This window comes from Balaenoptera musculus, chromosome X, assembly GCF_009873245.2.
Source record: "Balaenoptera musculus isolate JJ_BM4_2016_0621 chromosome X, mBalMus1.pri.v3, whole genome shotgun sequence".
Lineage (NCBI taxonomy): Eukaryota > Metazoa > Chordata > Mammalia > Artiodactyla > Balaenopteridae > Balaenoptera > Balaenoptera musculus.
The window spans coordinates 99,874,058-99,888,427 of NC_045806.1; the positions used below are offsets into that span (position 1 = coordinate 99,874,058).

At 43.0% G+C, this 14,370-nt stretch overlaps 1 protein-coding gene across 4 annotated transcripts in view; it reads left to right on the forward strand.

Annotated features, from left to right (window-relative positions):
• The window catches only part of LONRF3 (LON peptidase N-terminal domain and ring finger 3), a 37,084-nt gene extending 31,754 nt beyond the window's left edge, over positions 1-5,330 (forward strand). For 3 of the 4 annotated variants that reach the window (XM_036839854.1, XM_036839855.1, XM_036839856.1), the window contains one exon: positions 114-5,330. In XM_036839854.1, the coding sequence (XP_036695749.1) occupies positions 114-269 (156 nt within the window). In that variant the 3' untranslated portion in view covers positions 270-5,330. The remainder of the gene's footprint in view (positions 1-113) is intronic. The other variant, XM_036839857.1, reaches the window with a different exon arrangement.
• Positions 5,331-14,370: the final 9,040 nt, after the last annotated feature.

The window sequence follows — 14,370 nt, forward strand, 5'->3', positions numbered from 1 at the left end:
CCTGCCACACACAGAAGCAGTTCCACCTGGGGTGTTTCCTGGCAACTTTGGAAGCCTACAGGCTAGGATCACTTCCGCAGGAATAAGACGAGCCCATTGCATTTCTCTTGCAGATCAACCCCAATGGCCCGGCCTGGTGCTGGTGGACATTAGCGGTTCTTCCATTGGAAAGCCGAGCTCAGCTCCCGTTCCTAGCAATGAGGTCCCTAAAGGATAGACTGAACGGTATTCGGCGAGTCCTGGCCTTTATATCCCGAAACCAAAACTAGTGAGTGGATTGCTGAAAAGGAGCTCCCATGCTCCCCTCACCACCGTGGGGGAGTCGTCTTGTAAATATACCTAATTGCAATAACATCTTAGAAGGAAGTATCAAACAGAGGCATTGTCCTGCTATTGATCAGAAAGAAATTAAGTAGAAAGACCAAAAGAATGTGATCTGTTTGAAACTTTCTTTCTTAAGATGCTTCTTGACATGCTGCACAACTACATGCACAGCAGAGGTTGTTTAAGAGCCCAGAAGAAAAAAAATTTTTTTTGATTTTGACATAAAAGTTTCTCAAAGTTTAAAGTGGTTTTGCTTTAATTTTCTGTCTTTCATAGATGAATGACTGTGTGGTTGAAATGTGATGCCCAGTTACTAATCATATTGCTGCATTATTTCACTGACTTTTGAGGTGTCATTCCAAATGGTTCATATTTTATATAGCATTGTGTAAAATAATGTTCATACTTCCTTCTGTTTTAATAATTTATTTTTTGCACTACCGTATCTTTTTTTTCTACATGTATGTTTGTAACTATTTAAGTGTGCATTACTGAAAAATACTGCTTTATTTATTGATGTGGTTTACCATGTACCTAGGGGGAAGTAACAATACTAGAAATGTACAATTTTTGCTTTAACAGTTTTTGCTACATTTGATCCCAGCTCTTGAACCATTTTTGTATCTATCCAATTGGATGCTTAAAAGGAAGTTCAGAATCATGCCAAGATCATCTATCCTTACAGATTCTATTTTGCTTTCAATTTGAATCCAACAGTATAAAATACTTAAGGGATTTGGCATAGGTTGTGGAATAAGCCAGGGTACAATAAAAGTAATCCATTTTCTATGTGTCATACAGAGCCAGGCTGAAGGAATTATTTTTCTGGAATCAAGAGATGAATAAGAGGAGTGTCTTTTATTACAATCTCTTATAGGCATTTATTTCAGCAATCTAATTATATCTTAATTTCTCCCCAGTGCAGTTAGTAATGGGACTTTTAGGCAGGATAATATTTAACCCTTCAGAGGTGATGGTTTTCAGTCTGGTACGTCACAGCCATGCCCAGCTAGCCTCCATACCCCACCTCTTCTTAGGGTTCTGAGGATCAGGGCCTGGCGAGCATGTGTGCAAACGCTTGATGAAGGACGGTTCATTATTAAAAGTGTAAAGAAGCCAGGAAAGAGGGCAGAACCCTTTAAGAAACCCTCAAACTATCTTTTTTGTTTTAAAATCTTTTCAAAGGAAGCAATTAATCCATGATTTTATCTAAACACGGTCTTTCCTCCTCACTGAGATGAGCCAAAGATTTCAATACAGGGCAAGAAAGTGGTAAGGGGGTAAGAGTGAGGTCTTGTTTAGCTTGCTTAGTGCCAGTTTGATTTCTTTAGTGCCAGGACAACCTGAAAACAGGAGTGTTATAATGACAGAGTGAAATGATTAGGACAGCGAAGAAGTGAATCGTGTTGTTCCTACCATCACGCAAATTATCCTCCCGCCATGTGACTCTGGACAGCTGCAGTGCGAGACTCACACGCAGCCCATCCACTCTGTTCCTGCTAGAGGTTAATGCCTCAAGTAATCAGTCTGACTTCTTCCATCACCACATGTGGCCAGAAACAGAAAAGGGAGAATGAGATGATCCAGGCAACAAAAAAGAGATTCATGTACGCAGAAACCAAATAACCTTTTCTGCACTTTCTTAATGAACACCGTGTTGTCAGAACATTATGTTACCAGGTTTGATGTTTGGAGCCCAACTGGGCTGGTAAAGAATGGAAGCATAGGCGTGGTTACTGCCTAAGCAAACTCTACAAGGCTCAGGTAGGAGGAAATGAAAGGCTCCCTCTCCCACCTGGTGCCCAGCCTTGTGGTCATAGCACAGTCCTAGGACAGTAATTTCCTACTATCTAGTGTAAATGCAACAAAGAAAAGGGTCATAAGTGTCTTGGATTGCTAGATGTGTTACTTTTGTGATTTCACTTTTTCTGAGCACCAGTTTGTCAACTAGCAAGCGGTGGGGATAAATACTGCATGTAGGGTTCTTATAACATTACATGAGATAATATAATATATACATCACTTAGCATAGTGCCTAGCACATAGGAGTCATTCAACAAATAACAGCTATGATTAGATTATTCATAGTTACAGAATATCATCAGGGGACTACATTGGCGTAAAACCCTGCCTTTGCACACAATACCCATTTGCAATTCCTTTAAACTTGGTTGGGGGAATCCACACCTCTGATTTTCATACCATAACTTGATGATTTACATGTAATTCCTTTGGGGGTCAAGTCTGTTTGGGAAAATGAAAAGACTGGAAAACAAATTAGGGTCAGAGATAAGGGAGAATCCCATGCCAGCAAATTTTTCCTCTTTCAAGAGGGCTAAAAATTAGTGTTGTTTGGAGGTCTAGAATTTCTGATATAATGGAAGCCTTAAGTTCTAGCTCCATTAGAATAACCAACTCATCACTTCCTGCTCTCCCAAATGTATAAAGTTCCACATCATAGAATATTTCACGTTGATAAGAGAGGACCTAACTGCAGCAAATGTAGCTTGGCTAGGCAGAATTGCACTTTTCTCTCAGTAGCCTGGATACACATTTGGACTGTTTTACATGTTTTACAGCAAGCTTTTGTTTCAGTAGTGGAGGGAGGCAAAGTGCAAGGCTAAGCCTTGGCTTTCTTTGATAGGTACTTGAACGGGGTAATCAATTGGACATGACCATTTCACTGCTTGTAAATTGATTTTGCTGCAAAGCTTGGGAATAAAGAGTATATACAGGAAAAACATAAAGTTAAATCTAGGCCAGAAGGACAAGACTTCCCCCTTGGTAGTTAGTGCCATTTATTCAGCTAATTTTTCTGTTTATTGTGATTTACCTAGTCTTTTCCTAGTAGGTTATTTTCTGTGTGTGTGTGTGTGTGTGTGTGTGTGTGTGTGTGTGTGTGTGTATATATATATATATATGAGTGTGTTTGTGTATATATGTACATGTGTGTATATATATTAGGTACCAAGCAGACATTATGCCTTTCTGCTTCGTACTGTACTATTGCTGCTAGCTAATAACCAGCAAAATGTAGAAAATGAAAAATGATAAAACTAATTTTCTGTAGACAACTTGGAGAAAAGAGTGCTTGCTCCTTACTCAGTGGGGTAGAGAACTGACTGTGTCAACAATTTGCCTTTTCTGAAGGCCAACTGCTTCTAGCCCCTTGCTGCCGCAGCATGCTGGGACTCGTGGAATCACTGCACATGTGGCACTTCCAGTTCTGCCTGTGGAGCCGGACTGGGCTCAGATAGTCCCCTGTGACTGGCTGTTGGAGCAGTGGAGCTCTGAGGCTGGTTCACAGCACTCAGACGTCTCTTACTGTCAATAGATCGCACACTGTTGATGGACAGGAACCCGCTGGGGGCTGTGTTTCCCTCACCAACTCCGTTTCCAAGATGGGAGTTTTATTCAGGGACTCATTCCTTGAGTTCCCAACATGCTGACTTTGCATCCATTTCTGTTTCCTAAGGCAGAATCATAGCAGAGATATGTAATTGAGATGCAAATAGAAGGCAGCCCAAATAAGGGAAAAGGACAGATTTTCAGCCCATTCTTGGGCTTGAGGAATGAGGTTTTGATTTGATAGAAGAGAGTTCTGAGAAGCAGCTGGCTGCATGGGCTGCAATTTGTGGCCTTTCCTGAGTGCAGAAAGAAGGAAAAGGAGCCAAGTAAAATGTACACATTTGGTTCCTCTTTTTTTTTTTTTTTTTGTTCCTCTTAGAATGATAGCTCCCACTCTGGATTATGCACATCCAGAGGTGAAATGAAGACATTTTCCCTTACAAATGGGTATTTTCAAATGAGCTAAATTAACCTTGAGAGAGAAGTGCCTGTAATCTCTGTTCCTGGTGTCATTTTAAAGCTTTTGCTTCGTGACTGTGTAGCCATTTAAAGTTTACAAAGCAACACTGTAGCTTATGCATCATTTTAAAACTTGCTTGACATTTATCTATAGTCAAAGCAACAATAATAAACAACAACAAAATCAAAGGAGAACAAATAGTTCAATGTGGCATCGTAGGCTTATTAGATAAACTAGTTCCATCATTTTATGCAGTTCTCAGTAATGCCAGGATTAAAATATCCAGCAAGCCATTTAAACAGTGGCAAATGTGTCTTCGTGTTTGTAATTCCAGTTGTTTGTTAAGCAGCCATTTTACTCTTGCACTGTAATGAGCTGAAAGGGGAATTAAGATAACGCTTTTTTTTTCTTCCCATATTGTTATTCAACTACCTCTATATGCTTGATGTCTCTTTAGGGTCTTCTTTCCTCTAAATCTGTACAAAAGAAGTTTCAGCTCATCTATGTTGTAATAACAATGTGATATAGACAGTCTCTGTGAAAGCTTGTTGTTCATTAAAAAATGTTTTCTATTGTCTCACTTTGTATCTAACACAACTCTACCCATACTTTAGGGCAAAAATTGCCCAAATAACTTCAGTATCTTTTTGTTGGAAGCTGAATAGAAGGGAAAGGGATGGGAACATCTATTTTGTTCTTGTTCCTATTGTTTGTAATACATTTGACCAGAAGATCTTCCAAGGAAATAGACCTGCACTCAGAAAGCAAGCTCTTACGTGACAGTGAGGCAGGTGTGAACTGATTAAACTAATTGTTTAAAAATGCACCAGAAAAGCTTGTTGTTACTAATTATGTTGAAACTTTTTGCTAATAATCTGCCCCTACTTTATTTGTCAATCCATTCATATATTGAGTTTGCTTAAAGCAGAGCGCACTACCTGCTCTGTTTTCTTTGGCATGATAAAATGTTCATGAAAGCAAATTACACGTTTTATTTCAATTAAATGGTTTCTCAACAATAGGCTAAAGCTAAGGCCCACAGCATGAACCCTTTGGCAGGAAAATTGGTAAAATTGACTAAGACAATGAGCAGTATCGACTGAGCTGACTGGCACGAGAGCTTCAGCAATGTCTCACCTCCTTTACGGTACACGTTAGTCTCGTGCCACTGAGGACTTTACACAGGTTCTATTTTACCACTGACGAAAAAAAGACATAGGGGTAGAACAATTAAAAAAAACAAAACAAAACCGGGCTTCCCTGGTGGCGCAGTGGTTGAGAGTCTGCCTGCCAATGCAGGGGACACGGGTTCGAGCCCTGGTCTGGGAAGATCCCACATGCTGCGGAGCAACTGGGCCCGTGAGCCACAACTACTGAGCCTGCGCGTCTGGAGCCTGTGCTCCGCAACAAGAGAGGCCGCGATAGTGAGAGGCCCACGCACCGCGATGAAGAGTGGACCCCGCTTGCCACAACTAGAGAAAGCCCTCGCACAGAAACGAAGACCCAACACAGCCATAAATAAATAAATTAATAATTGAAAAAAAATGTTTATGTTGAAACAGGCGAATAAATCTGACTTTATAAAAAAAAAATCCGAAATGATAGAAAACTCCACTTGGGCCTGACCTTGTTCTTTGTAACAGGATCTTTCGGGTAGTTGCGAAAAATCAGAACTCCTGCCAACCAGGGCCCAGAGGGAATGCTTGGCTCTGTTGGACTTCGCCCTTCCGTGCCTCATCTGCTACTGTCTGGGTCTCATGAGATAGAGCACACGCTGGCCAAAGGCACATCTTCCCACTGAGGCAGTTCTTCCCAGAATGCCTGCCTAATCCTTTCTGGAGAACTGGACTGGATCATCGAAAAAGAGGGTCTTGTTTGAGCAAAGCCAAAGCCAACACTTTCTGCTTCCTCTCCTCTGGGATCCACCCTTTGAGTTCTCTAGGGCCTAAGATGCCTCCCTAGAAGGAACTCCCAGTCTCAAAATAAGATAGGAGCAAAAGAAGGGAAGGACAAATGCCCTAAATCCACAGGCTCCCAGATGTTTAAACATTTCCTTCCCCTCTTATGTTTTATGAGTTCTTAACTCCAGGAGGGGCTGAGGTGGGATGGGAAGGGGCTGGTGTCAATACTTTCTGTACTGGCTTCTTCCAGGCAATGCAGAAGCTTCCCAGCCAGACTTGTCCATGGTCAGCCCAGTGCAGAGCCATGCCCTGGTCAAGGCAGAAGAGTGGAGGCCCCAAGGAGCCCCGCTTCTGGATCTCGGAGCCCACCTCTCCCACCCTTTCTAGTTTTCTGCGGAGTTCAACTGATCCTCCCATTGACTGGCCACCCACGTTTACTGTCCACTTATACACATGTATTAGCCAATGTCATTGTTGCATTAGAAAGCCCTGAAAAACCCTTTCCTCTGCTTATTGAAGTGTTGCCCTCTAGCCCTCCTGCAGAACACCACCTACCTCCCAGTAAGTCAATATCAACAATTTCTGGATACCACAAGTGCAATGAAATTAAGTCCCAAAATAGCTTACTTAACAGAAGTCCAGTTTCGCTATAAAAATCTTGCTTCTCTTGGATTTTAGAGGTGCATTATGGAAATACTCAGCACGGTCTCGGGAACAGGGGAGATCACTGCCCCTCTGGCCCATCAGGAAGCCCATTGCCACACCTGGCGTGCAACTGCATTCTCAGGACCACATACTCCTCCTGCAAGCCCCAGTGAGCACTTTCGTAAGAGGACCAGGGAGGAGGGCTAGGGAAGGATGAAGCCCACAAATGGAGTTGAGCTCTTCAGTTTCGGCAGTCTACAGGGATGAGTTCCAACTGGTGGGAGGGAAGGAGGGAGGGAAAGAAGGGTGTGGAAATGGTTAATCATGACAAATGAAGTGACTTGCTTTTCACCGCCTTCTAGACAGAACTTCAGGCATCCTCTTCTCATGGTGACTGGATTTGATCTTCCATCCTGATTGGGGATGCCACTTATGTCCAAACTAAGACTGCAGTCATGTCTTCAGGAAGCAATGACTGTCATGTTCTTAAACCCTTAAGCATTCAAAGACCCTGCCAACATGGACTGAGTGTCCCCTGCATGCCAGGCTCTTTTCTAGGTTTTTAAATATTTAGCTTCTTGTGGGATCCTCCCTATGATCTAGGAAGTAGATCTCTAGCCCCACGTTATAGGGGAGTGAACTGCAGCACAGGGTGGTTACATTACTTACCTAGGGTCATACCAACTAAAACCTGGGCAATGTGATTCCAGAGCCCACACCCTTAACCACTATTAGGAGCTGCCCACCACGCGGTGCTACAGACTCAGGAGAACAACTCAGCTGCTGGATACTCGGTTGGGGAACCTGCAGTAAGGGGGACAGCAAAAGAGCAGCTCCCATTTACCGAATGTGAACAATGTATTGGGTGCTGTGCTTCACATTATCTTGCTTGGTCCTGAGGTAGGTGCTGTTATCACCCATCATTTACAGAGGAGGATGCTGCGGTTTGGAAAAATAAAGCAACTTGTTGAAGGCCACGCAGCTGGGAGGCAGGGAGGCTGGGCTTGGGATCCAGGCTGTCTCACTCCACAGTCATTAGACTGCCTCTCATGAAGCCCACTGCTCTCACTTCTCGGGCCTTGGGTTTCTGTATTCCCACCACTGCCTCCCCAACCCACACCAACAGACATTTATCTACCTTAACGGGAAGACCAGAAGCAAGAGATTTCAAGGTTGGTTCATAGGTCCAATAATCCCATCAAGTGCCTGGTCCACTTCCATCTTTCCTGAATGTTTTTTAAAGCCTCATTATTAATGAAACAGCTTCACAAAGGAAAGAAGGATGTCTACCTAGTCCTTCCCACTGGGGGCCAGATGCCTGAAGGGGAGGGGTTTTGTTGGCCATCAGCAATACAGGGCTATAAATCCACAGATGAAGGGATTTTTTAAGTAGTTTGAATTCTCCCTAGAACAGGTTGTGACATCTTACTGGTTCCCTCATTAATTATGAGTTAAATAAAATCTTTGACGTGTGTTCAAAAATAAATAAGTGGAAAGGGGGGGGTCTTCTGATGCTCACATCTACTTCAAAGTTCAGATGGGAGGGTGTTCACCAGAGGCCTTTCTGCCTATAGGAACTGGCAGCAAAATAGAGGCTCAGCGACAGTGGTAATTCTTAGTCCAGGTCCTGCAAGGGCAGTAGCACCTCCAACTCATTCACTTATTAATGGAACAAGTATTTACAGGACACATTATATGCTAGGCACTGGGCTACAAAGAAGAGCACAACATGTCTGTTTCCTTGAGAGGCTCACAGCCTAGGGAAGAAAACACAGAGCATCATACAGAGCATTACTTTCCTCAAAGGAAAATCACCTAAGCTTGCTTGGGGAGGTATTCAGGGAAGGCTTCCTGGAGGAGGTGATGCAGAAGCTGAATCCTGAAGGATGAGAAATTTTCCAGATGAAAGAGTAGAGAGGGGTTGAAGAACATTCCAGGCAGAAGAAACACATGAAAAAATCTAGTGGTCCATGAGGAGAGCATCAGCCAATCGTGTGGAATATTGTGAGCAGTTCAGCCCGGCAGAGCACAGGGTTCAAGGCACGGTGGTTCCCGACAGGGAAGCAGGGCCCAGTGCCTCACACTTTTGTTTTATCCTGATTGAAACCACCAGCTGCTCTCTGGGAGGGCTAGCGTGTGAGAGCCCAGCCTGCCAGCCAAGTCAGGGTCCGTGGGGTAACCGCCACGGGAGTCCTCTCGGCAAAGCCTGACTCCTGCTGCTGAGCCCAGGAGCCCCGTTAGGGTTTGGACGAGAGAAAGAGAAGTGGGAGTTTGTGGGTTGGACATGCTTTGAGGAGTGATTGGAACCTTCAGAAGTGGGGAGGCCAGGGTGGAGTGGGGAAAGAAAGGAGTTGGCAGGGCTGGAGTGGAGGGTTGTGATTTATAAGACCTGAAGGCTTTGGGACAATGGGCCCAGATGAATCTCCTCACCTTGATCAGCCAAACATAAACCAGGGCCCCGGCGGGAGCTGGCTCATCCTGGCTCACAAAAGCCAACTGTTAAGATTTCCGAAATTTTACAAGGTGGTTGCGAAACACAGCCATTATTTTAAAACGAGTTATATAAACCTACAATTAAATAAATTACGTTAAAAACAAAGTAATGGATACTCAAAGTTTATCACTTCCTAATTGTTGTACTACTTTTCACTCTCATCAGTGACGTCAGGTTGGTAGCCGAAACCAGCCATGGTGTGTGATGTACAGCACACTGGAAATTAGGGGTCCTCTCCCAGGGAGCCATTTGCTACATTTTTACCAGCACAGTGCTGGCTCTGGGTCTTTTTCCTTTCTCCAACTCTCAGCTTACCCCCAGTGCCAATAGCTGTTTTCAGGAAAATGCAGTCCTGAAAACTAATTCATGTGGACATGCAAAGTGCTAGGAGTCCAGATTTCTGGTTTGGGCTCTTAGATAATTTATTCGTGCTTTAACAGAGTCTTCTGGGGATGCCAAGATGGTGTGATTGACATTTTCAGACCAACCTTTTCAGCGGCTGTTGAAATGGACATAATAGACCACAATCCCCTCTATGCTTTTGTTTGAGGTCATCCCTCCACACTCACCCCCTTCAAACCACAAGCCTGAAACTATTCCCCCGGCCTAGGATTTCTGTGGAATTAAGCAGCTGAATCCTCATCATTCATCCCACTAAGGTCATGACAAAATGGACTGACAGGTCCTCAGCGCAGGAGCTCCCAGCTAGAGAGATTCACTTTTACCACCACTACACAAGGGTAAATAATAATAATAATAATAATAATAATAATAATAGCAGAAGCAGGTAATATATATTGAGTGCTTACTATGTACCAGGCAGTGCACTTTAGTGCTCACAAGAGTTCTGGAAGGCAAATACCATTACCATCCCCATTTTATAGACGAGGAAACTGAGTCTCAGAGAGGTTAAGGAACCTGCTCAAAGGCACAGAGCAATCAAGCCGTGGAAGGAGATAGGAATCCAGGCAGTCTGCTTCCAGAGTGCTCCTTTCTCACCACGGCAGGGAGATTTCTCCCATCAAAGGTGTCCTCATGGCTCTTCCCCTGGCTTGGCTGGGACTCATCTCCTCCTCTCTCTGACCAGCTTGTTCTCTCTCCCTGCCCATTACAGGACGGCACACCTAGGGGCTTAGATGTATGGCTGAACTTGACCATTAAGTGAGAAAATCACAGAAGCTGAGAAAGTCCCAGACCATTTCCATTTTATGATCCTTCCAATGTATTAAAACAAACAAAAATATGAGGAAATGCCAAAGATAAGGTTACAAAATTTGTGGTAACACATTCACACATTTAATACAGAGCTTAATGCAATATAATTTTGCTATTCACAAGAGAAGTGGGGAGTTTGCTCAATGAGGATAGAGTTTATTTTGCAAGATTAAAAAGTTCTAAGAATCTGTTGCACAACAATAGGAATATAGTTAACACACCTGAACTTTACACTTAAAGTTGATTAAGATGGTATATTTTATGTTATGTGCTTTTTACCACAATTTAAAAAAAAATCTTATAGCGAGTATACAGAAAAAAAACAAACAAACAAGGAAACCCCAAAGATAAGGTTACAAAATTTGTGGTAACACATTCACATATTTAATTACAGAGCAGTTTAATACAGTATGACTTTACTATTCACAAGATGAATCCAGTATTTATATAAAAATTAATTTGTGTTGCACTATATGCAGTGTCGTCTGAAAATGGGACACAAGCTTTAAGTTGTAGGATGAATGTTGTCTTTGTCCAGACCTATCAGTGAAACTCTGTGAATGTATGAAAAATAGCCTCGTTGTGAGATAACCTCAAACACTGAAGTCGGTCGTGAATGTAAGGCCTTGATCAAATGACTTTCCTAGCTGCCCCGGCCATGTTTTGCCCTGACCTGACATAAGGCTTCTGGCAGCAGAGGGCCTCTCACAGGTACTGTCAATTTCATACTCGGTTTCACAGCTCTGGCCCGCGCTGTAGTTTCCAGAGGGACTGCACAAGCTTGAAAACCCTTCCAGGCTGAAACAACCTTGTCCCTACTTTTTTGGTCATTCAAGCAGATAGTTTAACCTTATTTCGTCATTCTTTTGTTAGAACTTTTAAAAATTGAAGTATAGTTGACTTACAATATTGTGTTAGTTTCTGGTGTACAGCAAAGTGATTCAGCTATATATATATATTTTTTTTTTCAGATACTTTTCCATTGTAGTTTATGACAAGACGTTGAATATAGTTTCCTGTGCTATACGGTAGGACCTTGTTGTTTCATCATTCTTTATATTGCTGTATCTCTCTGGTTATCACCTTTATTGTGTCACACACAAACGCAGAACTTTATGTAGCTGCTCTCTAGAAAAAGGCATACACACTATTTTGAATACACTTGGCATATATACAGTTTACAGACCTCCTCGGAATCAATGAAGCCCATTCATGTGCTCTCTGTCTAAGAACTTTCTACACACTAAAGTCCACACTCCTTTTTTTTTTTTTTAAGTTTTTGGCATTTTACTAATTTTCCGCATGTGATAACCATAGTTATAATGTTTTGATTTTATCAATATAAAGGAATAGTCATCAAGGTTGGAGAATATTATTTTACTTAACCTTTCGTTAGCTTTATCTGCAGCTTTTCAATATGTATAAACATGATACACATACTTCTGTTGGTACACTTGCTCTGGACCCTGCAGATTTAGGGATAGCCCTGGCTTTCACTATGAGTGTGAATGTAAAGTCCACACTCTTTAATAGGAAGTTCTAAGCCATAATTGTTTGAGGTCACCAAGGTTAACATAAGAGCCCCATAATATTTCAGTGATTTGGTGGTGGTTCAGCATATCAGGACAACATGCTAAATTTGAACTTGACCCAAACTTCCAACTTTCCCAGTCTGACCAGTATGAGGACCCAAACTACCAACTTTCCCAGTCTTGACCAGTTTGAGGACTGTACCCCACACCTCCCTCTGACTTGGTCTCCCCAGCATGCTGACTATTTGGCTACAGCCTAGAATTGACCCAGAAAACAAGCAAATGTAAATACTCATTGAATCTCTCTGGGGCCATTCTGTGTAAATAGAAAATGTATATAAGTCGTTCTGCCTTTGAGAATCTGCTAAAAGCCATATACATAGGTACATATATTTGGGGGCTCTTAGACCCCCCCTGACATGCATTTATGGACCATCCTGCCTAGAGGACCATAGGCAGCTCTATTTACTCTCTGCCTTCTGACCTGGGCCCTTCTTGAAATAGTCTTTCTCTGACTCTAGGGTCTAAGCTAAAGCCAATTGGACGTTCACCTCCTGGTTTCCCCCCTGTTTTATTCATCTGGTAGCCTCTGTCCTTGCCCCACCACACCTGAGCGCTCCCATCTTGGATCCATAGTTATATTTCCACCTGGTTTCCCTCCTTCACACCTTTAGCCCTTATTTTCTGAGGCTCGCATTACACCATTCTGGTCTTTTGGTCTCCGCGTCCCTCTTTCCCCATCAGCCTCTGAACACCGCGTGCCTCGTCCTCCTCTGCCTGGCCCAGCTCATGGTTCCCAGCGTCTCCCACAAACAGCCTCTGCCTTATTCTCCTGAAGAGTTTCCTTATGGCTTCCCAATATACATTTGCATTTTGATTATGATTCCCATGGACTTTGGCTTTGCCAAAACAGAAACAAAACCCACACCTCAGGAAGCCATGTTATATATTTTTTAAAAGTCTCACTCTGACTCTCCTTCTATCCTCTACTGGCTTCCACCATTCAAAAACCCTCCTTTTCCAGGAGTAACCTTACACCTCTCCCCACCTCTCCCATCCCTTAGCTGTGGAGCTAAATGGTAGAACATTCTGTCTATATGGCTAGAGAAAAGTGGTCATCAGATTGAGTCCAGAGATGTATATGTGGGGCTCACAAATAAAACCACCTCATTTTACTCTTTTCAGACAGAATTTTAGCTAAGTCACTTCTAATAATAGCCATCCATTGGGGAAAATGAATGACTACCAATTTACAAAATGGGATTATGGAATTTTTCAAAATGAGCACTAGATAGACAAACTCTTGGGTTAACACTCCTCGTTGACCTAGAAGCGCATTGCAAAAAGAAAATAGCGTATTTCTGATAATGAAAACATGGCCCCTGTACCTAACGTTTTTTAGGTTAACAGTGGTGTACATACACTGTGATCCCTCTAAGGGCAGTGGGACCACATTCTAAATCATTTTCTTCAGAGCTTATCTTGAGGAACATGATAGTCATATCTTCCTGGATATCCCCACCCATCTGGTCCTTGGGACATGAGTTGATACCTTATATAGGAACTAGCTGCTGTTAGAGGAAGGAGTTTGAAGTTCAATGGTTCATCTAGAAGAATATCAGATCAGGAGATTTAAGAACTCCAGATGTATCAATTTGGGTAAGTGCAGCCACAAAACTTGCTGGGACCCCAATAGAGGACTGGTAGAGAAGGAAAAGTAGCTGGTATTAGATAAGATTGCGGGAGGGGAAGACAACCTGGTTTTCCCCTAGAAGGGTCAAGGGGATGGAGTAGTGAGTCCTCCCAAACTAATAGTGCAGGGTGGCAAACTTGGGGAAATAAACATTTGTCCCTGTTGTGGGCTGAACTGTGTCCCCTGCAAAATTCATATGTTGAAGCCCTAACCCCCCTGCCCCAGTACCTCAGAATGTGACTGTATTTGGAGATACTGCCTTTAAAGAGTTAATTAAGTTAAAATTAGGCCATTAGGGTGGGTCCCAGTCCCATCTGACCAGTGTCCTTATAAGTAAAGGAAGGGACACATGAGGATACAATGAGAAGGTGGCCATCTGCAAGCCAAGGAGAGAAGCCTCAGGAGAACCAGACCTGTCGGCCCTTGATCTTGGACTTCTCGCCTCCAGAACTGTGAGAGAATAAATTTCTGTTGTTTAAGCCACCAATCTGTGTTATTTTGTTATGGCAGCCTTAGTGAATGAATTCCATCCCCTTTCTTTTGAACTTCCCAGACTCTAAACCCCCTTCCAATATTTGAGGAAGTCCCCACTGATGAGTATTGGGGGAGGCAGAGCCTCTCTAGCAGCAGCAATGGTTGCATCAAGATGCAGTTCAACGTTGAGAGCACTTAAGAGGTCAGGTTGCCATGTCTAGTGCCCATTGAAGGCAACTGTAGGAATGTCCTGGGCGGACTAGCTCTACAGCTAGCTTGGCTCC